The sequence below is a fragment of the Lissotriton vulgaris genome, chromosome 4_1 (assembly GCF_964263255.1).
Source record: "Lissotriton vulgaris chromosome 4_1, aLisVul1.2, whole genome shotgun sequence".
Lineage (NCBI taxonomy): Eukaryota > Metazoa > Chordata > Amphibia > Caudata > Salamandridae > Lissotriton > Lissotriton vulgaris.
The window spans coordinates 924,180,573-924,207,067 of record NC_141691.1 but is presented as its reverse complement, the minus strand read 5'-3'; the positions used below and the strand labels follow the sequence as shown (position 1 = coordinate 924,207,067).

Genomic DNA, 26,495 nt, shown 5'->3' with positions numbered 1-26,495 from the left:
TAGATCCTCCCAACAACCAGTTGCTTGTGACCATTGCTCTTGTAACCACTCATGTAAAGGTCTCATGTGCAGCCGCACATTTGGCACTAGGTGTATGCATGATGCCATCATGCCCATGATCTTGCTCGCTGTTCTCACTGTCCGAGCTTTCCCCCTCTGGTAGAGCTTCGTCTCCTTCACCAGTGCAACTGACCTTCTCGCTTGGGAACAACTTGCTCTGTACAGTGTCGATCTGAGCTCCCAGGAAGATTATTTGTTCTGGTTCCTTTGAGGATCACCCCCAGTGTATGGAGAATCCCAGGTCCATCAGTGTTCTGGTCACCCTCTCTGCATGCTCCTTGCATATCTGGTATGACCCTGCTTTTATTAGCCAGTCGTCCAGGTAAGGGTATACGTGTATTCCCTCCCTTCTTAGGTGTGCTGCGACTGTTGCTAGGCACTTTGTGAAGACCCTTGGCGCCGACTTTAGACAGTCCCCTAAGGCGAATCTGAGCAGATGTTTGTGACTTCTGTTCATTGGTATGTGTAGGTAGGCATCCTTTAGGTCTATGGTGACCATGAAGTCTCCTCTTTGCAATTGAGGAAGCACCTCTTGTAGGGAGGTCCTTTTGAATTTTTGCGTTCTTATAAATTTGTTTTAGAACCTTCGGTCCAGGATGGGTCTCATTGTTTCGTCTACCTTTGGCACCAGGAAGTACGATTAATACACCCCCTGTTCCTTTCTCTGTAAGGTACTGGTTCTATGGCTTGTTTTTTCAGGAGTTCTCTTACTTCCTGTTGAAGTAGCTGCAGCTCTTTCCTTGCTAGTTGCCTTCTTTTTGGCTTTCTGCTTGTTGGTGTCTTTTCCAGTTCTATGCAGTATCCGAACTGCATGATGTTTAGAACCCATTTGTCCGAAGTTATTGCCTTCCACTCCTGGAAGTAATGCTTTAGTCTTCCTCCAACTGGTCTCACATGTACGCAGGTGTTTAGTGCGCTTGACCCCTGCGTGTTGTCCTTGTGCCTCACCCTAGGAGTTCTTATTTGGGTGGGCACACGTTGCCTGACCAAGTCACTTGGCGGGGGTTGCTGTCCTCCCCTCCTATTCTGGCCACGTCCATTGCCTCTCCAGCGAAAGGACTGGCCCCTCTGCTGGTATTGCCAGGACTGCTTCTGTTGTCCTTGCTGTGTTTGGCTCTCCGCCTGGTGGGATTGTTGGAACGCCTGGTGCAATGTTCCTGGCTGGTTACCACCCCTGCCGTTGGGCCTTAGTGATGGGGTGCCCCTTTTCGACCCTCTGAACTGCAAAGCCCCCCATGGACCTTGCTGTCTCATTGTCTTTCTTTAGTTGGCTGAGCTTTTCGTCTACTGGGGCCCCGAACAAGGTCTGTCCATTGAACGGGGTGTTCAGGATGCTGTGTTGTACTTCTGGCTTGAAGCCCGACACCCTGAGCCAGGCTTGTCTTCTTTCTGTGATCCCCATCATCATGAGCCTACTGGAGGTGTCAGCTCCGTCCAGAGCTGTCTTGATGCATGAGTTTGCCACATTCTTCCCCTCTTCGACTAGGTTTCCAGCTCTGTCCCTGAATTCCTGAGGCATAACTTCATCAACCGGCCCAGTTCCTCCAGGATCTGGTACTGATGCCTGTTTAGTAGTGTGTTGGAATTGGCCATTCGCCCTACCAAGTCCATCCTCTTGCTCTCCTTGTCTGGAGGTGGCCCTGAGGTAGTAGGCACATTAGCCCTTTTCCTTGCTGTGGCAGCAATGATTGAGTCAGCTGAGACCGTGACCTGGATATAGGGTGGGTCCTTGGATGAATGTTTATACTTCTTTTCAGTCCTTGGGGTGACTGCCTTGCATGTAGCCGGCTCCTTGAAGGCTTCTTTCCCTTGTGCCATGACACTTTCCAGCATTGGCAGGTACTAGCTCCTGGTCTGTGTGGGGAGCAATGTCTCGAGAAGGAAGTCAGCCTTCTGCTGCTCTTCGTCTAGTTTCACCTTAAAGCTGCTGCATTCCTGATGACTGTGTTGTACACCCCAATGTCATCTGGCGGAGAAGGCCTCAAAGGATACGTGTCAACGCTTTCTTCAGGACTCTGTGTCGACTTCTTGCCAGTCTATCTCCTGAGTTTCCAAGGTCGCCGAACTCAGGAGCGTCCTGCGGTCGTCGTCCTCCTCATAGTAGTCTAAGGCGACCTCGTCTTCGTCCGGTTCGTCGAATGCTTCGACATTCTCCGACTGTTCCTAGACTTCATCCTCTTCCTCCTCGATCACCTAGTGCACCTGTGGTTTGGGCTTCGTCGGGATTATTAAGTCTTTCATCTGGTGTCGAAATCCTTCTTTCGTTGCAGGATGTTTTCCATCTCTGCTTCGAGACGCCTCTTCTCCATTTCGGCAGCTAGATCTGCGTCCAATGGTTTGGTTCGTCTCTTTGGCGGTAAATTCGGCGAACCTATTTTCGGTTTCGGCGGCGAGCTTATTTTCGGCATCGGCGCTGGAGCCTTTTTCAGGTCCTTCTCCCTCGGCGTCGGACGTTCCTTTTTGGAGACGTTTTTTGACGGCTTTTGCTGTTCTTCAGCTCTCGGCGCTGGGGACTCCTTCTCAGAGGATCCGCTGGGCCTGAGTTTAGGTGCGGGCGCCGAAGCTTTCGGCGCCGGCGCTTTGGGGGATTTTCCCTTGATCTTTCGAGACTCAGGGTCTCTCGGGGCGTTAGGGCCCGTAGAGTGTCCTACCTTCTTTGGAGTCTTCGTAATATCGGTCTCTGCGACCGTGTAGCCGTTGTCTTCGGTGGCGTTGTTGTCTTCTTCGGCTGAAGATAGCCCCAGGTCTCGAAGGGATGGAGGCTGGCCCTTGCCATGCATCGTGGCGTTGGCTACTCTCTGCCTCTCTCGAACTCGAAGAGTTTCCGGCGTAAAGGCGGAGCAGCCGTTGCAGTTGCTCCTCTCGTGGTCTACCGGTAGGCAGAGGTTGCAAAACGGGTGCTGGTTCTTCTGCGCGTACTTGTGGTGGCAATTTGCGCAGAACTTGAAAGGAGTCTTGTACATCTCATGCGTTCAGGGGGCCCCCTGCGCTCGCATTCCTCAATGGAAATTCGAAGTTCTGGAAATTCGAAGTTCCATAAACTTCCTTCCCTCCTTCGTCGATCTTCTCGATGATGTAGTCTTCTGAAGTCTTCTCCCATGTTTTTCGTCCAAAAACTGCGCGTTTTCCACTTCTTTCTCCAAAAGTGTCTGGAGCCCTCTCGGGAACGATCCAGACCCAACCGCGGAAAAAAGAATCTTAAGATTGTGCCCAAGAGTGGGTGCTTCCGCAGGAAGCGTGCCGACGTCACCGGAAATACACCAAAAAGGTGGGACATAGACGCCCACCTGGTCTACGAAAAAAAAAAAAAAACAAAGAAAAGACTACGATTCCGGACCCAACCACAAGACCGCGGAATAATGCACAGCATAGGGAATGCAGAAAGATTCACGCTGCAAAACTATATCTTTTGATATAAAACAATTAGCCTAGAGTTCAGTCCTTGAGTGTGTGAGACTATTTGCTGACCGAGGGTGTACAACAAATGCTTCACACGGTCCTCTGATACTGCCTTACTGCTCGACCAAGCTACCACTTTAGAGAGCAAGGTTATATCTAACTTTAGCCTCTGCCAAACCTCTGGGGTCTGGGAACTCTGTGCACACTGTACCTATTTGGGAACAGTATATACAGAGCCACATTCTAGAGTTCTGTTCTTGAGTGTGTGAGACCATTTGCTGACCGAGGGTGTACAACAAATGCTTTACACTGTCCTATGATAGTGCCTTACTGCTCGACCTAAGCTACCACTTTAGAGTAAGGTTATATCGAACGTTAGCCTCTGCCAGACGTCTGGGGACTGTGGACTCTGTGCACACTGTACCTTACTTTGGTCCAGTATACGCAGAGCCACTTTCTTACATCAAGTCCAAAGGAGTGGGGTGCAGTGCTGATTTTAAGTGTCTGGTTTCTTCGTCCTCAGCAGGCTCGGAGTCTTTCTTTGGTGATTCTTTTGAACAGAGCTGCTGTTCAAGGTCTTTGTAGAAGGCAGTCACTCCTCCTAGGGGTTCTGGAGGTAGCTGGCTGCAGGATCTCTGGAAACTGCAGTTGAGCCAGTAGGGCTAGGGCCAAGTCAGTTCTATTCAGCAATCTCCTCTGCTGGGCGTCTTCTTTCGTGTCTTTCATAGGTTGCGTGAATATGTCTTCTTGGTTTAGGGCTGCCCCTTAAATACTGTATTTAGGGAGAGTTTAGGGGTCTTGTGGTCAGTAGCCAAATGGCTGCTGACCTTAGGTTTACTACACCCTTAGTGTGCTCACCCCACATGGGGGAGTGGGCACAATCCCTAATCCTGATAGGAGAGTGCCTGCCATCTGCAAGGTGGGGGGCACTGTAGACTAGGCTTCGCCTCGTCACCCCCACCTGAGGGGTGGGGTTGGCAGAGGTGGGCACATTCAGGCTGTTCTAATTGTTCACGCCGAAAAAGGGGAGACATGAATGGGTCCTGCTACTGATAGCAGGAGTGGCTGGGGGGCATATTACAAAGGCGGCAAGGCCTTTGAAGCTCCCCTGCCACAGATGGCTCTTCCTGCCTTGGAGAAGGGGGTCATCACCTCCATCCAGGGAAGGCTTTGTTTCTAGGCTAAGGAAGTGAAGTTTCCCAGCCCAGGTGTCCAGAAATCGGTCCTGTGGTGGCAGGCTTGTGGTTACCAGTCAGGGAGGCTGATTGTTTTGAGTGCATGGTATAATACATCCCACACTGGCATCAGTGTGGGTTTATTATGATGGGAAGCATGCTACCAAACTTCCCATAATTCAGTAAAGCCATTATGGTGCTGTGGAGTTCATAATGAAAGCCTCCAAGCACCATATACTCTTTATGGCTTTACTGCACTTACAATGTCCAAGAAAGGACTTCGTGTAGGGGTACAGTGCTTATGCAACTGTACCCTCGCCATTGGCATAGTGCACTCAGCTGGAGGGCTGTCCATAGGCAGTGGGTTGCAGGCATGGCACACAGGAATGTGTGTCATGTCAACTCTTAACTTTCCTCTGCAACAAAACAACCAGCCTGCAATGGCAGTGTGTGTGTATGTGTTAAGGTACAGGACCTCGAAGGGTGGCACAATATGTGCTGCAGCCCTTCGAGGCTGTCCCTGTTCACAGTGCCCTTGGTACCCATAATACCTCTTACAAGGGATTTACATGTGGCCAGAGCGGTACCAATTGGGGGTACTAAGGTACAGTTTTGGGAAAGAACACAGAGGGACCCAGGGCACATCATGTCAAAGAGCACAGGAAAGCTGGTGTGGAGGGATGGGGGGGGGCTTGGTACGTGGGAACAGACTTTTTCCTGCAATAGAAACCCCACTTTCTACACTACTAGGGACATCGGCGAAAAGACCGGTGTGGGGGAAGGTCAAGATGGCTCCACTGGCTTCGATCCAGATCAGTCTATAGATCCAAGTGAGCCACTGGCCTAGGGACAAGCCTGCTAGCGGAAAACCTTTATGGGCACCACCAACATCATAAGTCCTACGGCAAAATGATTTGTGCCTCTTAAAAAAATGCAAGGATCATACTAAGATACGCCATAGAGGGCAGCAACATTTTCAAGTTAAGAATGAAAAATTTCCTAGCTAACGTAATGGAAAGTTTCAATTCTATTACGGACTCGGAGGCGAGGATTATGCCAATCTTTCTCCACTTTAATGGCAATAGCAGCCTTAAGTTTAACAAAGAGACTACCTTTCCCATGAACCAAAAGGGAAAGTAGTCAAGAAAATCAACACATGGTAACATCCAATTAGTGACAGGGAGACAGTGACTAATCAGGGCATCTCAGTACAATACATAGTCCATTGTTAGTGTCCCCTCTTCCTCTTTCGGAGAGCGAAGGCAGCCCATTCCATGTAATTGGCCTGGTAAAGCCTGCAAGGAAAGCATGTAAAAGCAAAAGCCATCCAGCATTTAGTACAACCATAGGAACTGAAGGAAATTACTTACTGCAGTACAGGGAGGGTTGTTCTCTTAGAGTATAGGGCGGGATAATCCTCGCCTCCAAGTCCTTAATAGAATTGAAACTTTCCGTTACGTTAGCTAGGACATTTTTTATTCTATGTCAGGACAGGAGGAGAGGATTATGCTTGTTTAAAGCTTGCCCAAACCAACTGAGCCTTATTAAGCACTGGCTTGAAGTAGAACCTCTTAAAGGTGGAGTCCGAAGACCAGTCAGCCGCACTGAGAATATCTTCTAAGCGAGCATCCAAACCAAATGGTTTTGAAGCCATGGCATACCTACCAGAGTGCGCTCCAAATTGTCTGAGGTTGATTCCTGCCTCCTGCATCTCCAAACGAACCCATCTAGCGATGGTGGGTGAGGAAACCGTCATAAAGGGTTTCCTAAGAGAAATGAGCAGCTGTCTTTCCCCAGGCGGGCAAAACTCCTCAGTCATCTGCTCATAAGCCTTGAGGCAAGAGTTAGGGAGAGTCAGGAAACACAGTGTAGAAAATAACCCTGGTGTGACACTTAGTGCGCCTGAGCAAAGTAAAAGTTACTCCATCAGGTGTAAACATTAGTCCCGCAATATCAAGGGCCCGCACACCTGAGACTCTCCGGCAGGAAACCAGGCATAGAAGCATAACCAGCTTTGCAGACAGTTCTTTCCTAGAGAGGAACCTAATAGGTTGCCAAGATAGGAAACGATTAAGGACCTGGATAACGCCCCATAACGCAGAATACTGCGGTTCCAGGGAAAGTGAAAACCGGATACCGCGCAACAGTCTGCAAACCATGGGATGTTCGCCAGCAGGCGCCCCTTCTACCTGGACGTGACCAGAAGAGATGGCCGACCGAAAGGTTTTGACAGAACGGTAGGCCAAAACATCGGCGACTAGTTGCACCAAGAAATTCACCACGTGGATTACTCCCATGACCAAGGGATCGAAACCCTTTCGCAAACACCAACGGGACCATCTGCCCCACCTGGAACGGTACCTCTTGACTGTACTGTCCACCCAAGCCTTAGAGTTGTACCTCTCAGCTGCTTGCAAAAGGCCTGGGGTTTCCCATCTGCTCCTGAAATCCGCCACGCCATGAGCTGCAATGAGTTAGTTACCATCAGAGGATGCAGAATCCCGTCCGGAATCGTGAGAAGAGAGGGAAACCGGGGGGAGTAGGATTGGAAAATCCCAAGAAAGTTTCAGAAGAACTGGAAACCAAACTTGAGACCTCCAAAGAGGGGTAATCATGACCAGATCCGCCCTCTGTGTGTAGATTTGCGCCGATGACCTCGTGATCATCGCAAACGGAGGGAACGCATAGCCCTGTTCCGCACTCCAGTCTTGGAGGAAGGCATCAGTGGCCACTGCCAAAGGGTCGGGTCTCCAACCGAAAAAATCTCTGAACTTGATGGTCCAGCTGAAAGGCAGAGATGTCCACTGAGAAAGGGCCCCAGCGGTTTTGGAGCATCGCAAAGACCGCCGGATCCAGCTTCCAGAGACTGGAATCCCTGAAGTGGCGTAATTGGAAGTCCGCTTCTATGTTGTCTCGACCCGGAAGATACGCCGCGGTCACAGAGACATGGCTGTCTAGACAATACTGGCAAAAACTTGCCACCAAATCCGATAAGAGCTTTCGACCTGGTACCCCCAAATGGTTAATGTAACGAACCGGCGAGACATTGACCATTTTCAGGAGCACACAAGACTGCACTGTGTCTCTCGTCCAGCATCTCACTGCGAAGGACCCTGCCAGAACCTCCAGACAGTTGATATGCAACTTCTGTTCTTCGGGTGACAACAACCCTCCTGTAGAGAGGTCTCCGCACCTGGCCCACCCAACCGAGACCATTAGCAACGCGCAGAACTTGGGTATGTGTGATATATAAGGAAGTGGTTCTGTCAGGAATGTAACAATTTCTTTGTTCAATGTACATATATCGAGAATATTCAATTTTTAGTAGTAAACATTATAAACTTATTGAAAGAAAAAGGTTCAATGTCACATTTAAAGAACCAAATTGAGATACGCAGAACACACAAGGACAAAATATTTTTTGTCAAAGAATGAAAATTGTATTGTATGAATATTATACACACATTAATGAATATGGCTGTCAATAAAACAATACAATACCAAGCGATTAAGTGAAAGAAATGCAGGACATGTGACTCATGGTGATAAGTGAAAAAAGTGCTGTACATATACTATACAAATAGGTAACACATAAGGGCAAAAATTATGTTGTACTGTCCATTTCTCAATGCATTAATACACGATCCAAGTGTGACTTAGCATTAGGATCAGGGAAGCTGCATGGACTAGTGTGACTGCAACGTCAACGTTTCGACCCAGGGAGAAAGCGCAGCTTATTATGCATCAAAGGCGGGTCTTCATTAGGACTGGGGGGTACAGCAGTTGACAGCCTGTTTAATAATTAAAAACAAGGATTCAGGTGTGTCCCGCCCATCTGATGGATTAAGCATGGTACGGCACGCGAGATTAAGCGCTTACCACAAGGTTTAATGCCAGGTATCCTACGAGGTAAGTAAGAGTAGGATTCAAATTGATTCAGATTTTGGATTACTGCTAGACCCACACCAGGAGGTAGTGGTCTAAAAGAAAAGAATCAGGATACCATGTGTAACTAGGTGTACCAATATTAACATTTTAACCAGATTTGAAAAATGCTGGCCGTGTGACTAGCATGAGACAAGCAAGGTAACGAACCGCCGAGACATTGTCCATTTTCAGGAGCACACAAGACTGCACTGAGTCTCTCGTCCAGCATCTCACTGCGAAGGACCCTGCCAGAACCTCCAGACAGTTGATATGTAACTTCTGTTCTTTGGGTGACCACAACCCTCCTGTAGAGAGGTCTCCGCACCTGCCCCCCCGCCCCCAGCCGAGACTGCTGGTGTCAGACTATCACAAAAAACAGGGCCGACCCGAAAATTGCCCGACCATTCCAGGCCTCCATATGATTTAGCCACCAGTGGATTTCTTCCCTTGCTTCGGCTGACAAGGTGACCCTGTGGGAGTACGGGAATCCCTTGCGGAGGAAGTAAGCCTTGAGGCGTTGGATAGCTCTGTAGTGAAGCAGCCTGGGAAGATGGCTTGTATTGAAGCAGAGCAAAGGCCTACTACCTGGGCCAGCTGCCACAGAGACCTGCTGCCTGGTCAGAACTCGGCACAACTCATGACAAATTTTTGTAATCTCTCTGGTCAGGAAGCTGAGAAAAGACATGGTGGAGTCGATGACGAACCCCAAGAACGTAACGGCCTGGGCTGGCTGTAACAGTTACTTCTGCTAGTTTATCACGAAGCAGACGCCCTGAAGCAGTGTCACCACAATCTGAAGATGTTCCGTCAGTTGACGGGGACAGGGGGCCATCAGGAGAAGATCTTCGAGATAGACTATCATCCTGACTCCCCGAGCCCGCAGAAACTCCACCACTGGGCTCAAGACCTTGGTGAAGCACCAGGGTACCGAGGAGAACCAGAAAGGGAGTACTGCGAACTCGTAGACATGGTGACGCCAGACAAACTGCAGGAACTGCCGATGAGGAGGAAAAATGGAATCACTAAATAGGCGTCTTTGAGATCCAAGCGGACCAATCAGACGAGGGGACAAAGCACATCCCGCAGGAGGTGACTGCCCTCCATTTTGAAACGGTGGTAAACCAGCCATTCGTTGCACTCGCTCAGGTTTATGACTGGACGTTTGCCCCCGGTTTTGCTGACCAAGAAGACGTTGCTCAAAAACCCTCTGGGATGAAGGGTAGTAAGGGAGATGGCGCCTTTGCGGAGAAGGGACGCGATCTCCTCGTCCACCAAGGCCGCATCTTGAGCTGAAAACTGGATGAGACAGGGAGGGGTCCCTGGGTTTCCCACAAATTGTAAATGAAACCCCCTCGCAGTCTGAAGCACCCAGGCATCTTGTGTGATGGCCAACCAAGCTTGGTAAAAGTTTGCCAACCGCCCCCCTATATCTTGTAGGGAAAAAGGGGTAACACTCACCGGGACTAGCATTGGGCACTCCTCCTCTGTAGCCCGCTGCCTTTCCCACGGCGTCCTCGTTTGGGATAAAAAAAATCCAAATTTGGCAGGATCCTGGTACTGTCCGGAGCCTCTTTGGTTGGTCTGGGTTTGGCGAGCGGCCCCTGCCTGGGCCGGCCCTTCGAAAAAAACACGGGGAAGAACCTTCTTAATCGTGGACTGGGCCCTGTCCAACGAAGTAAAAGTGTTCACAAATTTCCCGAGCTCTTTTACAAAAGGCTCGCTAAACAGGCCTCCCTGAGCCACGGCGCCCGGCTGAGTCCGCCAGGTCCCTAGCTTTGGATCAATCTTAATGAGGAGGGACCGGCGATGTTCAGTGGAAAGGGCGCAGTTGGCATTGCCCAATAAAATAACAGTTTGTTGGGCCCAACCTGACAAAACTTCAGGGGAAATAATCGAGCCATATTCCTTAGCCTCCTCGGCCATATCCAGAATCTTTGTGAAGGGCACAGAGCATCCAGGAGAGATCTTCGTTAAACGCTGGTGCAGAAAACTTTCAAAGAAAAGGCTCGGTTTGCTGAATGAGGCTTCCTTTATTTTACACAAGTGCTTATCTAGTAAAATGAATGCGGTACTGGTCATGAAATAATCATGGAAAATATTGAACTTCGTGCACTTCGACGCATTGCACATGGCATAAATCAGAGATCACCTTATTCTCCACCTGTGTATTGGGTCTATTGTGATTTGATTATTAGTCTCTGCCATTGTTTTTGATTTCACATAGGTTTATGTTTTTTTAATGTATTAATTGTGAGTCTAATTGTTTGAGCGATCTTGTGTTTTCATTTCACTTTAATAAATTGATTTGAGTATTTACTTATGTATTGGTTTTTTGGGACATTGTGGCACTCATAGGCTTTTCTCCCTTTACTTTTTTGGTGGGCTTCTTCGCCTTTTTAGTTACGTCTGATAATATAGCTCAAGAACCATTGTTTGGATTATATTGTTGGTTATCTCTGGTCCTTGTTCTAGGGTCGACATTGTGGTTAGCTACTCAGGAGCTTGTCCTGGCACGCTCTCCAAGAACAATCAATCCCTTTATTAGGATCTCGGATAAACTTCTGGAGGAAGGTAGACATAAAGGGATCAATCTCTGGCGTCAGAGCTACCTTCCCCTTTAAAGACAGACAAGGGCACTCCGCCCTAATGCAATTAAGGGCCTCTTTTTCAAGAGGGCGACTTATGTGTCCCGCTACATAGGAGGAGACCTGGTCGGCCGGAGTCCACTCCGAAGAATGTGGCTGCACAATGTCATTGGGGTCCAGCATGTCTGAGGGGGGTAGGGAGACTTACAAAGGGCGGGAAGGAAGCAAGGGTCTCGAAGGACCGGGGTCATAGTCTGGCTCACCCTGAACATCAGGGACAGTAGGCTGTGGGGCAGGAACAATAGGCTGTAGGGTCAGGTCAGGAGGGGTGGGGGTTCCCCACAGGTAGCATGGGCTAACTATCAAGAAATGCCTGTTCAGGCACTCAAAGCATCCACGTCAACACCTGGTTCCCAGGGACGTTTAGGTGGCGGAGGGCCAAGGGAATCCTGGGCTGGGACAGCTGGGGCCTGTAAATTTGGTGCCACCTGACGTTGCAGGCGTTCAATTGCTTGCTCTATTTGTCGGGAGAGATGATCTTCCAAGGGTGTGATGGCCTGATCCACTGTCCTAAAAATAGAGGTGTCAACTGCCTCGTAAAAGGCGTCCCCCTAAGGGACATCAGTAAGGGGGTCTTCCACCTCCTGGTATTCTTCATAGTACTCCATGGCTGTAAGTGAGGAGTGCAGGAAATACACCAGGAATAAGAGCTTTGTAAAAAATATATATACTTGCAATAATAGGTGAGAACCACCGGGCCTTAGATATGGCCTCAACTTGGGCCAGCTGTAAACTTATCGGTAGGGTGGCAAGGTGACCACAATTAATCGGGGTTCTAGCCCCGGGGGACAACTGCTGGCCGAAGGATGTTAGAAACACAGGCACCCCAACAAAGGGTAGCAAACTGGTCTGGTACTTATCCCCAGCAAGGCCAGGCGGCAGACACAAAACCTCGAGGAGGCGTTCACGATTAGGGATACTGACTCTGTTTCACGTCAGGATCGGGCAAGGAAATCTGTAAATGACTAGCAGCGAGAAAACTAGGGTCACGGCAGTCTACAGACGAACAAAAGCGTTCTCCTCAGACCAGAAGGCTCAGTGAATGGCACGCATCAGTTGAAATTCCTGAAGAGGAATTTCAAGAACGCGACGTCCTAGACACGCCTCCCACGCCCTCCAGCGGTGAGAGGAATGCGGAGCACACGCCAGCAGAGCACCGCGTAGGGACAGGAAACCGTCCCCGTGGCACAACGACAACAGTCAAGGTAAGTGCAGCCCACGGGCACAATTCAAGAAAGAAACACAGCAGCACACACACAACCGGGTATTTCACAGTTGAACCACAATGAAAATCGACATCCGACATTCAAATTGAAAGCGCATTAAAGCAGCAGCAATAAAAAGATTTCGAATGAAGCATAATCGCGCAATGCAATATCTAAAACAGGAGGGTTAAATACAACAATCTAAGCACTTAACAGTTCAAAGGAACTGAAGAGCACTCATCTGGCTGCGAAGCAAGAGAGGACACTAACAATGGACTATGTATTGGACTGAGATGCACTGATTGGTCACTGTCTCCCTGTCACTGATTGGATGTTACCATGTGTTTTTCTTGACTACTTTCCCTTTGGTTCATGGTAAAGGTAGTCTCTTTGTTAATCTTAAGGCTGCTATAGCCAATAAAGTGGAGAAATATTGGCATAATCTTCGCCTCCAGTCCGGACATAGAATTAAAATGTATAACCCCATCTACATGCCTCTTTACAGACTCTGTCCATGTTCGCATTATTACCTTCTCACGTTGTGCACAAACATTGGTAAGAACTGGTATGGTATTCGTGAAAACTTACTTTTACAGAAGTACAGTAAGTGAAGACAAAATGACAAAAACATTACAGAATTTACAAAACATGCATATGAAAGCCCAAATCAGGATAACAAACAACCTCTTACTACTCAGTGTTTCATTGTTGATTTTGCAATATTTTACTTCATGGTTTTTAACTTTGCAGCTCCATAACTAGAGCATAAGCACTAAGATCTTCGATACAGGACCACAGCACTAGCTGGCAGTTTCACATACATGAACGCAGTAATGTCCTAACAATGGCTTCATTTAATAACTTACCGACTGTTTTTTCAATACACTGGATGACTGGGGCCAGTTTCTGTTTTCTGAAATGAATGAGAAATGAATCAAGTACCAATGTCAGTAACTGTGATACAAATGAAGTAATTTTAAGTCTGCTTCACCAGAAAGGAACAATGTTATAATGCATGCTCCCTTGAGCTGAGAAAACTTTCACCTTGCAGCAACAACCTCACTCTTTCTGGTAGGTTTAAGGTCACCTACTTTTAATAATAAAATGATATAGCTGCAACTAAGAAATGCTTAGTTTTGTGGTTTTAAGCAGGTCCGTGCTCTCTGATCTAACTTCATTACAGTCAAAAGAGTATACCGCCTTCTCAGCATTAACAAAATAATAACCCTTCAAATAAAATGCATTCCTACCCCAGAGACAAAGCTCCTCATGCATAATTTCCAATAAAAAATAACAAAGGAAAATACACTAAAGCATGCAGGTTGCTGTTCTTTAAACAAGCTCCAATAATAGTTGTATCAGTTCAGGGGAGAGCGGTTGCCGAGGTCCTAGAAAAGAAACTTCTGCAAGAATGAAAATAAGCATTGACAAAGCCAATAGGTCTTCTCTATGCAAGAGCTACTGACTTTGTCAATATGTTTTAGCTAAGTTGTACGCCAGTGTGGCTGCTCTTCAGCATGGCTTAAAGTTAGTGGGGTAAAGGAGAATGGAGTGTAATAAAGAGGAGTAAAATTGAGTGTTATGCAGTAGCATAGAGAGTCGTGGAGTGGCAGAGTGAAGTTGAGTATCAGTGAGTGGCAGAGTGGAGCGGTGCAGTCTTGTGGAAGGAGTAGAGTGTACGAGTGAAAGAGCATAGAGGAGAGTGGAGTAGAATGTCAAAGTGGAGTTGAATGTTGTAGAGTGGTGTGGCATTGAGTGTTGTGTAGAGGTGCAGAGTAATGGTGCTGTAGAGTTCGTAATGACAAACTCCCAGATCATATACTCTTTAGGACATTACTGCACTTACAATGTAGGGGTGACACTGTAGGGGTACAGGTCTCATGCACCTGTACCTTCACCACTGGTATGGTGCACCCAGCTTGAGGGGTGGCTCATCTATACAAGGGCAGTGGGTTGTGCGCATGGCACACAGGGATGTGGGCCATGTCGACTCTTCACTTTGTTCTGCACCAAAACAAGCAGTGGGGGTGTGTGTGTGTGTGTGTGTGAAGGTACAGGGCTTCCAAGGGTGGCACAATAAGTGCTGCAGCCCTTAGAGCTCCCTTGTATACTACTGCAACATCCTTTCCTCTTGCTCAGATAGCTTGATTGTTCCATGCATGCTCCTTGATCAACACCTGTCCCCCAACCACAGCATCGGTAGTGCATAAACACAAATTCCTGTGTGAAACTAAATTTAATTTGTCAACATTTTCCTGATTACAGTATTTTTTTTATATCATATGTATGCATTTCTTTTCAGTGCTTTGAAACCCTTTAAGGTCCGGTGCAAGATACATGAAACTGAGAATAGATGAATAATAGAAAAGTTATAGAAAAGAGGTTCCCCCTCCTGGTAATGAATGAATCTTTCAGCACTGACTGCTGTTGAGCGCAATAGTTATTAAATGTGAAATTGTTTCAGCAATGCTATGTATAAATTGTTGTTTTCCTCAAAGACATTTGTCTATTGTCAACAGCGGATCCTCCATGCTAGGATCTAAAGAGCAGATGTCTGTTGCAGGAATTTAGGTACACTATAAACTGGTTTCCGGATTAGTCGCCACAAACTGAAAAGAAAATCTCACTTATAAGTTTATAAAGCAGATAATCTACTTCAAATAAATCCTGGAACAAGGGAGACATTTATGATTTACTGAAAAGTAAGTGTCTCTGTAATGATCCACTTAGAGCCAGCATCCGAAATGGCCGCATAGCCGCTCGGCTCCGTGAGCCCTCTCTCCCTGCATGCCCATCCTGCTGTTCGTTCTGAACTACAAAGGTGTATTTGGATAATGGAAAGAGAGCGTTCACTTACCACCTGCTCCTGAGACTCCTGCGTGCTGTGAATCCGGAGAATTTCCCACCCATTGCTCAGCGGCCCGTGCGGTGACGAAGCCGGGGTGTCTATTGCAACAGGCAGCCGGCCGCAACAGCAACAGCGGCCGCCTCTGGTGGTGAGGAGTCGGTCGGAGGGTGCCGTTGTCTTGGAGTGCCGCTGAAGGCAGCATCAGCCCGGTCCCTTGTCGAAGAGCCCTGGGGGCCTGAGAGGCATACTGGAGTCGAGGGGGGTGTGTGGCTCCTGGCCCCCCTCTTCGGACTCCGCGCCCGGACATAACCAAGGATCGCCCCCGAGACAGGCGGGCAGGCCCCAGGGAGCGGTAGGGTCTTTTGCTTAGCCTTTTGGTGACTCTCCCTGGGGAACCCGCCTCATAACTGTGTTCCGGGCGTACATTTAGCGGCGCCCTGTGCCTGGGCCGGTCCCTACAGTGAGGTGCAGAGGGACGGGGCCGAACTGACAAAGATGGCGGCTGACACACCCCCATCACAGACCAAGTCCCGATCGGACGGCTGCCGTAGGCACGGAGCTGGGATGCTGGCAGCGCACACTGGAGCCCACACCCAAAGATGTCTTGGCCGCCCTAACGGATCTACGCGAGTCCCCGATTTGCAATGCCTGTGACCTGGATCGAAGAATGGCCACCATTGCTGTTTCACCGCCCTGTAAGGACGTAGTCCGATTTCAATGGAGTGCAGCTGTGCCCGTGTCTACCTACTTGGGAAGGACTCTGGGCCCGCCTGGGTTTTGGGAACTGCCGAGAGACCTGGTTGCTACGTCCTCCCTGGATACTGCGGATGTACACGTGAGTGCCTCTTTGGGACACATGCCTAACTTGAGTTAGGGACGCGCTGCTGTTCTTCTTTTCGGGCCGCCCCAACAACACCGTGGCATTTGCCAGACTAGGAGATTTCCTCTTCATGGATGGTATTACTGTACTTGGACTTTGTGGCACCCGCGGGCTTGGTATTGCCGCCCTTGGACTTCCGCTGCACACGTCTGGATGGACTCGAGCTGCTGAACCTTTTTTTGGTATTACTCGGGCCTGATTCGCTTGTATCCTCCAGATCCTCTAAAAAGAACTGTATATCGATTGACAAGGGATCATTGGGTGGTTCCGTTGCTAGAAGAGGCCAGGGGTGATGCATTTTAGGTTTCGGTGGCCCTCACGTTAACTGACGGTGCTTTGGGTGTGTTTGCATTGGGATTGTATTATTTATGCACTTGGTACTTGACATTCGCCATGATACTCCATTTTGCTTTTGGACTTTCCCTACGTGCAGGGGTGATGGACGGGGCTGGGCGGCGACTTTGAGGGCCCTCCTCCATCTTTGCTTCTTGTCTTTTCTCTTTTTCTTTTCTAAATTTCGGGTTCCATTAGGGCGACAGGCACGCGGCTGGGGGGGGGGGATAGGCCTTGGCCTTCCGCGGGTATGCAGGGTGGGGGTAGGGGGGCGGGGTTTGTCCGTTCTTTGTTTCCATGGCCCTTTAGTCTTTTTCTATAGTGTGGTCTTCATTCGTGGTTCCTGTAACGTGTATTGCTTTGAGGGGTGGGGTTGGGGTTTGCTCTCCACCGGATTTGTGCCAACGTCTCTCCTGATTTGTGTGCCTTAACCCCACTACTTCGTCTGTATTTATTTTAATTGTGGATATCCTGATTTGCGCGCTGTGTTGTAGGACTACGTGTGATTGTATGGCATTTTTTTAGTTCTCTATATTAAAAATCCTGACTTCGGACCTGACTGTATGCCCACATGCTGTCTCCTGATATACATATCGTTCTGGCTTTTGACCTGTTCTGATTCTCTGTATTGATTGCTATACTTTTACCCTGTTTTGCGGCCGGCCGAGAAGGTTGTAGGCCCGTACCTGTACTTGATTGCAAGACTAATAAAGGTTCACCCAAAAATTTTAAAAAATAAATAAAAAATGATCCACTTAGAAACATACTTTAAAGTTTGTTCGGGTTTTTGTTATTGAATTTTCAGACTTTTTGCAGCACATGCTTCAATCCACCAGTGAGGTTTAAAAGGCCACTCCACAAGAAAAAGCGGCCCCGCACTTCTGTGGCAATAAGTCAATTGGTCTTGTATAATGGTTGCCCTTCAGTAGTTTCTTTTCAAAACTAACAGGACTGTACCTTTAAATGTTTTACGGAAAAGTGTTTTATATGATATGCAGCAATTTAATAAGTCATACAAATTATAACTTGCCATTCCCTTAAAGTTCTTATCGGGAGAGGGCTCTTGGTGTGGCGCAGTGACAAAAGGGTTGTGCTTTGACAGCATTTTGCTCCAGTCTCTGATTTAGTTCTTGGATTCATAAATGGTAGCTTTTTCTCCTCAGGTTGACTCAGAACCATAGGACAGTTCTCGGTTTTTGTGTGCTTTTCTTTTTCACTTATCTTGTTACCAAAGGCTCACAGTTTTTAGGTAAGCAAGGACAGGCAGAGTTGCTCAGTAATGGTCTTATTACCGAATTACTGAGGTTCATAGAATAGTTTTTTTTTTTACTTCTGCAGGAATTTCAGTAGATGTAATTGCCCTTGGAACATGATTCTCAGCAATAACGCTCCATTTACCAACCATCTTGTGCCCTTAGGAAAGTAGTTGTCCATATTAGGCACATAAATGGCAGAAGGTATGCTCTCAGTAAATCTCAACTGAAGAAATGGCCGACACTATAAATTGTAACGGGTAATGAAATGGAGTCTGCATTTTAAAAAGTGGCATACAAGCACTAGTGTGTTAACACTCATGATGTTAGTATTGTATGAATGAATTCAGCAGCAACACTTTCACTGACATGTTAATGTACTTAGAGCGCTCAGGATACTTTTTTTGTGGTTTCAGAAAGCGGATAGAGATTTTATTAATTATGCTTATAATTAAAAGCATTAATATTCTGTAAAGGTTTGGGGGTCTGTAGTTGACCGTGGAATATGCTTAGCTGTGTCTTGCCAAAGTTAACTAATCCATTTTGTTATTCAGATTGGATTTCGGGAAACCAGAAATCTTCCAGGAGTTCGATAACAATTAGTAACATTAAGTTGCTTAACTGTATATACACCTTTTATCTTTCAAATACACCAAGAGAGGTTTAAGTGAATGAGTGCATTACAGTTTACAGCTTTGCAATTTCTGGCATCTTAGGATTTTGTGTGTACACTAATGTGCATGCTGGCCTCCAAGTTAGTTCAGACTACAAGTCATACAAAAATAACACTTTAAACAAGTACTCAATGCAGTTCTATATTATGCCCATTAGTGTCAAAGCTTCCACGTTCAAGAACAGTAGATGTTGTAGATCCCAGGAATATGTGCTGCATGGCTAAAAATGTCAGAGGGTACTGTTAAGCATTTGTTGTACAAACTCAGGCAGCAAATGATGTCACACGCTAAAAGTTGAACTCAGACCAATTTGTTTGTATGAAAGTTATTTATGTTTGTTTTCTAGAACCAAGCAAGCTTGGCACAGGTTAAGTGTAAATGATACTTTTCAAGACAGGTTGAACAATACAAGCAAGCTGAATGAAAATGACGGTTACAGGTTTGTAAATACTGTGAATACAATGGAAATTACTGTTAGATTTATTGTCACGATTACTTTTTTTTACTCAGTGTGATATGCCTAGATACCACACTGGGACATTTCTTACAGAAAAAGTAGGCAAAGCAGTTTTTAGATATTTGCAGATTTTCAAGTTCTCATACAAACCCAACCAACTCCACACTGGTATATGCAGCCTTACAGGAGGAAGGAAAATGCTACTTATCAGTATGCATCTGTTCTTGGCATGTAGAGCCGTAGATTTGTATACTTTAGCATAGACCGCCATCTGGTGTTGGGCTTGGATGTTTGCACTTTGTTATATTAGAAGTTGTTGTAGTCACGCGAAAGGTGACTCCTCCTTGGTTAGTAGTGCACATGGGCATCAACTCCATTTCCAGATTGTTTCGCCATAAAGGGTGATGATGGAGTTAGTAGGAAATATAAAGATGTCCATGAGTAACGTATCCAAGTAAGATATTACTGCAACAGACACAGGTATTCGGGGAGGTGGGTGGGTGTATACGAATCTACAGCTCTACATGCCAAGAACAGATGCCTACTGGTAAGTAGCATTTTCTGTTCGAGACATATGAGCTGTTGATTGTATATTTTAGGATAGAGTATACAGCAGTTCTGCCTTAGTGATGGCTACCTGTATCGGTTGCAGTAGTTTGAAACAGTGTTCAGTACAGCTTGGCCCACAGTAGCTCGTTGTTTTGCTTGCACATCCAGACAGTAATGTTTAGTGAATGTGTGTGGTGTAGACCATGTTGCCGCTTTACAAATGTAATCCATGAGGATATTCCCGAATGCCATAGATGCCCCTATTTTGCATGTGGAATGTGCCCTAGAGGGAATTGATAATGCAAGCTTTGCTTTTTGATAGCATACTTTAATGGTTCTAACAATCCACCTGGCAATTCCAGATTTTGATAAAGGATTGCACGTATGTGGTGGTGAGAAAGCTACGAAAAGTTGTTTATTTTCCTGATACTTTTAGTTCTGTCAATGTAGTAAAGAATAGCTCTTTTAACGTCAAGCGTATGAAGAGCCCGTTCTGCTACTGAATCTGGTTGAGGAAAAAAGACTGGCAGCTCAACCGACTGGTTAAGGTGAAATGGAGACAACTTTAGGTAGGAATGTAGGGTGTGTCCTAAGAACCACTTTGTTGTGATGTATTTGCAAAAATGGTTCTTGTATGGTTAATGCCTGGAGTTCACCAACTCTCCTGAGAGATGTGATGACCACAAGAAAGACTACTTTCCATGTGAGAAATTGCCAATCACATTTGTGTAAAGGTTCAAATTGGGGACCCATGAGCCTGGATAGGACAATGTTTAGATTCCAGATTGAAGAGGGTGGAATTCTGGGAGGAATTCTCCTTTTAAGATCTTCTATGAATGCTTTAATAGCAGGAACCCTAAAAAATGACAATTGTTGTCTGTTTTGCAGGTAAGCTGCTATGGTAGCTACGGATGTGAATGCTAGATTACATATTTGTAGATGTAAGAGCTAAGAAATAATGTTTTGAATGGAAGCATCTAAAGGATTGATTATGTTGTCATTGCAGTAAATCACAAATCTTTTCCATTTAGCTGCATAGCAAGCTCTAGTAGTAGGACGTCTAGCCTCCTTGATAACATTCATGCATTCTGGTTGGAAGTTAAGCTATTCAAACTCTAAGACTTCAGGAGCCAGATCGTTAGGTTCAGTTGAGCTGGATCTGGATGCCTCAGGTCTCCATGGTTTGTGAGAGAAGCTTTGGGGAAAAGGTGTAACTTTTGGTGTGGAACTACGGAGAGTTCCAGTAGTGTTGTGAACCATGGTTGTCGGGCCCAAGTTGGAGCAACCAGGATCATTGTGAGAGACTGTTTCAACTTGCGGACCAGTAGCGGAATGAGTGGGAGAAGTGGAAAAGCGTACGCAAATCTGCCTGACCAGTTCATCCGTAGAGCATTGCCCTTGGACAGTGGGTATTGATACCTGGAGGCAAAGCTTGGGCATTTTGTGTTTAAGTGTGTGGAAAACAGATCTATGTCTGGATGGCCCCACATTTGAAACAAGCATTTGCAATGCAATAGGTCTGCATTTGTGAGAGTTAGAGCTATTGGCATCGTAAATGACAAGGTCTTTGAGCCATATGTTTTGGTTTGGAATGGAGTGGATGTATGAGTGGAGCAGAATTATGTGTGTTGGATTAGAATGGTTAGTTCTGGAATTGAGTGCTGTGAAGGGATTTGTGTAGTGGAATTATGTGGCATTGTGTGCAGTGGAAATGTGGATAGCAGTTATGTGGTATTGAGTTCACTGTAATGTTGTAGAGTGTGATTGAGTGTGACTGTGCGTGATGGGAGTGCAATTATGTGGATTGCTATTTTGTGTTGTGGAGTGGTGTGTAGTGGAGTTAAATTATGTGGAGGGTTGGATTTTGTGGCATGATGTGGAATTCTGTGGTGTAGATTGGATGTATGTGGTGTGTTGTGTAAATTTATTGTTGAGTTGAATTTTATGGTTTGGAATGGAAATGTGCAGAGTTGAATTGTGTGGCATGGAAGTCTGTGGCGTTGAGTAAAATTATGTTGATTGGAATAGCAGTGAAATGTACGAACACGTAGTCCGCATACATTGCCATGCTACAGCATGCATGCCCTGCTTATAAACGGGAATGTAATTAGGGTAAAATTTCATATGGAACAGATAGCCTTCCCAGATGTTGTTCACTCGCTGTTGTCCTTAGATGAAGCAATTTAGATCTCTGTACGTAGAACTCACAATCTCAAAGCCAATGTGGCAGCTACTACCAGAATTAATAACACAGGGATTTTATTTAAGTGCTCTATGCTAATTGATACTTTCCCTTAAATAGGCCATTTAAATGGCAGACAGACGCTTCAGTAACAGCACAGCGAACACACAAGGGGGGGGGGGGGGGGGACGACAAACATTGTCTTCACAAGTAAGTAATTCTAGACGGTAGGGGTGGGGTGCTGAATGAAGGGAGGTTTGTGGGTTAAATTAAATGAAGAAAGACACAGGACATCAAAATTGATATTGCACAAAAACATATGTGTACACAAGCTGCCAAATGAATAACAAGAGCCACATTTTATTGCTACCATATATGTTGACGGTTTTAAAAGTTAACATAGTCTCATTGTGGTTCGTAATCATTTGCAAACACATAATGTTGGTTTGGAGGGCATGGCAGTGATTTTGGTAGTGAGAAGGTAGCGGCTCATAAACTGGCACTAGATGACTTAATCCCGCAGCAAACTGAGCACTCCACGCGCCTGGAGGAACTAACGCGTCAGATCAAGGGACTGCAGGAGAGAGCAGATGATGCACAAGGGAGGGCCCGGTGCAATAATGTGCCTATTTTGGCCATTCCGGAGCACACCGAGGGATCCAACCCTACGCAATTTGTGGAGGATTGGCTCAGGAATATGGTCCCCCCTGAAGCCCTTGCACCTTTGTAAGGTGTGGAACGGGCCCATTGGGTGCCCCCGAGGCCGCCCCGACTGGTTGCGCCTCCCCGCCCCTTGATCGCACGACTTCTAAACTATAAAGGACCGAGATGCGATCCTTAAGGCCGCTAGGGAAAAAGCACTGGTGATCTATGAAAACAAGACGGTGTCACTATACCCTGATTTTACCCCTACAGTTAAACGAGCTAGAGCAACATTTTTGAGGGTTAAACGTCGCCTCAGAGACCGCAACATTAAATATGCCCCCCTATTCCCGGCGAGATTGAAGATCATACACGAACAGAAATCTTATTTCTTTGACTCTCCGGAAGAGGTGTCGGAATGGGTGGAGGTTACCCTTACGCCCATCATGACGCAAAACCTATTGGCTTCCCCACGCTCGGCCCAACCTGCCATGGCGGAGGGATCGGATCGACCTCGACAGGAAAGTACGCTGCATGATGCAACGTCAACACTTGCACTAACGTCGGAACTACAGACGGCTGAAAAGGAAAACTCCACTCCCAGAGCGGCAGCCCTAACGGCCCATGAGGCGAGGAACAGCCCCCATGTGACGCAAATACCAAGTGATCGAACTGTATCTTCCGCATCGGATGCTAGCCAGATGCTGTTCCCCAACATCACTGCCCAGATGGCGAATGACTTGATTTTTGCTACAGGTCAACCCCAGGTGGTAATGTATAATATGGAACACGCTGATAATGAACACTGTTGGGGCGTTTGACCCCTGGAATGTTTCTGTATATCAGGCACCTTTGCTAATCAGTCTTCGCAATGCACTGGAATGTACAGGTGCAGGCACTCGAGACCCCCCCCATGTGCGAATGCAGATTTGCGCTTAGTTTGAATGACCCCTGTTGGGTTGCTGATTGTCGTTTGGTCCAGTCTAATTGTGGGGAGGGAACCTGGTATTGGGTAGTTTTTGTGGTACAGAGTGCTTTGCTTTATAGAGAAATTATGCGGTATGGCTTGAATGTAATTTGTGCGTGGATCTTAAGATATTACTGTGATGTCGACATAACACTTATACTATATGCACCTGGAATGTGCATGGCATAGGCTCCATACACAAACGCCATAGAGTGTTAGCGCAGTTGAACAGGCGTAGGGCCTCTATTGTGCATCTGCAAGAGACCCACCTTAACATGGCTGAAATGTCCAAGTTTCATAAGAAATGGAAAGGTCAGATATTTGCTACTACGTATTCTGCTTTTTCCCCGAGGCGCAGCGATATGGCTGAGAGGCAATGTTCCCTTTAAACTGCTAGAACAACGCATAGATAAGGCGGGTCGTTATGTGCTACTTCATGGGTTGCTGGATGGCATACAAGTGGTGCTGGGATGTGTTTATGCCCCTAACACGGACCAGGCGCGTTTTTTAGAGACTCTTAGTGGGGTTTTGGCGGATTGGTCTGACTACCGCTGGCTCTTAGGAGGAGAGACTACAATGCCGTATTGGATATATCATTGGACCGGGCACTGGTGAATTGGACGGCGGGATGGGGGATATGTGATGCCAGGAGGTGTAAGAACGAGGGACACAGGGAATACACTTATTATTCACCCCAGCAAAAAACTGCACACCAGAATCAACCGGATTCTCTGCTCCAATACATTAATGAACTCTGTCCTATCTGTGATACACATGGGGAAGACACTGATCACAACCCTGTGGAGATGACAATACAGTGGGGGAAAATCCTGACCCCAATTCCGACATGGCGACTGCAGCCAGATACGCTTGAAGATCCGGTCTTCAGATCGGCACTTTCGGATGCGATTGTTACATACTTTGAGAGTAATTCGGGTACGGCAAGCACCCGACAGATCGAATGGGATGCGTTCAAGGTGACGCTAAGAGGGGTAGCTATTGGTACTAAGGTAGGGGAGCGACGACTCGTGATGGATAAATTGAAGGAGGCCGAAGATAGGATCACTTTGTTGGAGGGGGAGGCGGCAGGCACTGATGACCGACTCACTCAAATTCAGGAGGCTAATATATGTTATGCGGAACTCTTGGAAGATCTCCGCGTGCTCGACTCACGATTATATACGGCAAGACAACACACTCAGGCTGACAGATCAGGTCCCCTACTTGCACCTATAATCCATGACGCTTAAGTTTGTGCCGATTCAGACAGTGCAAGACTGCAGCGGGAGAATGGCCACCACCCAAATAGCTGTAAACACGGCATTCCGAGATTATTATAGCCAACTTTACGGACCACCACCGCAGATACCAGATACTCTTAGATGTTTTTTTAGGGACTTCCGATACCGCAGTGATCGCAAGATCAAAAAGGAAGATCTGGCCCGCTCCATCACTATAGCGGAGATCCGATGCGCTATAAAAGCATTGCCGTGCAAAAAAGCCCCCGGGACTGACGGTCTACCCGCGGAGTTCTATGCCACATATAGTGATCTTTTGGCACCACAATTGTTGCTGCTCTTTCAAGAATCACTGACGACATGTGCACTCCTGTGCACGACGTTACAGGCGCTTATAGTATCTTTTCTAAAACCAGGTAGGGCGGCCATACACATGCATAATTACAGACCACTGTCACTTTTAAATTCAGATTATAAGATACTTAGCAAATTGCTAGCTACAAGTCTGAATAAATATGTACCGCAACTTATTCATACAGACCATTGAGTGTTTGTTCCCGGGCGGAGCACGGCGCTTAACCTGCGGCTGTTACACCAAATAATGTTGGATACTGAGGTCCTGGGTAGCGAGGAGGGATGCATCTTGTTCGATTTAAAGCAAGCATTCGACTCCCTGCGATGGGATTATATGTTTACTGCCCTGGCACGTTTTGGTTTGCCATTAGAGTATTTGGCGTGGGTGCAACTTCTATATACAGACCCAACGGCACGTGCGCGTACGGGAAAATGTATTTCTGGTCCTTTCAGAATAGCACGTGGCACACAGCAAGGTAGCCCGCTGTCGCCCTTGCTGTTTATTCTGGCACTGGAACCCCTGCTGCACAGAATCAGACTGTCCGCTCTCCCGAGAGGTATAATGTGTAAAGATGTCAGTCACGTAGTTTCGGCTTACGGCGACGACATTATATTGTATCTCAACGATATGTCTGCCGTGCCTGACCCCCTACCGGCTATATTTGATTCCTTCAGTGCGATTTCGGGCCTTTTTATTAATGCGCTTAACCTCTTGGCTGCTAATGACAAGGGTAACTCGTCATGGACTTTCCATTGATTTCAATGGAAATTAAGTGAGCAGAAGAATAATGCCTTAGCAGCCAAGAGGTTAAGTCGTATGGTTACCGCTTTGATGCTGCTGCCGGGGATGACTAGATATGCTTTGCTCCCTACAAGATCCGCATTGCCCCCACTACTTTAAGTATCTGGGAATTAATATATATCGAAATGAGGCGGATATATTGGATGGCACATGGCGGTCATGTTGTCCGTCAGGATTAAGACAGCCTTGTTTCATATATGTACTAGAAATGATTTTAGTGCTAGGAATATTACTAGCAGCTCTAGGTGATTGATGTTAAGCACCTTTTGTTGAGCGGTCCATTTTCCCTGAGTTGTATGGTGGAGCAGACGGGCTCCCCATTCTGTCAGGGATGCGTCTGTTGTCAGTACTATCTGTGGCACAGGTTCGAGGAACGTCCACCCTCTGGACAAGTTTTTGGTGTTCCACCACTACAGAGTGCGATTTGTGCGGCTGTCCACCAACACCAGGTTGGTAAGTTGTCCTTGAGCCTGATTCCACTGATGTGCTAGACATTCCTGAAATGGGTGCATTTGCGGTCTTGCATATGGTACAATAAAAATGCAAGATGCCATCATGCCTATTAGTTGCATGAACACTCTAGCTGGGAGAGAGTGTTGGTTTTGAAACTTTGCGACTAAGGTTTGAATGCTCTGTATCCTGGCTGGACTGGGATAAGCTAGAGCTGTATCAGTGTTTATTGTAGCCCCTAGGCATTGATGTACATGAGAGGGCTGGAGATGTGACTTGGTGTAGTTGATTGGAAACCCCAAGTTGTGCAGTGTTTGAATTGTTTGAGATGTGTGTTGGACACACTGATTGAATGACTTGGCTACTACTGCTAGGCACTTTGTAAACACTTGTGGTGCAGTTATGAAACCGAATGGAAGGACTTTGAACTGATAATGTTGTCCTAGTACAAATCT

The 26,495-nt window shown here is 46.9% G+C and overlaps 2 protein-coding genes across 3 annotated transcripts in view; both read right to left on the bottom strand.

The window, feature by feature from the left end:
* LOC147722731 (uncharacterized) overlaps positions 1-26,495 on the bottom strand; it is a 488,139-nt gene that overhangs the window by 219,319 nt on the left and 242,325 nt on the right. For both annotated transcript variants that reach the window (XM_086965201.1, XM_086965202.1), the window contains exon 14: positions 13,278-13,324. In XM_086965201.1, coding sequence (XP_086821327.1) covers positions 13,278-13,324 — 47 coding nt within the window. The remainder of the gene's footprint in view (positions 1-13,277; positions 13,325-26,495) is intronic.
* The window catches only part of LOC147722730 (uncharacterized), a 637,985-nt gene continuing 628,147 nt past the window's right edge, over positions 16,658-26,495 (bottom strand). The window contains exon 2 of the mRNA XM_086965205.1: positions 16,658-16,968. The gene's annotated coding sequence lies outside the window, so the exon portion shown is untranslated. The remainder of the gene's footprint in view (positions 16,969-26,495) is intronic.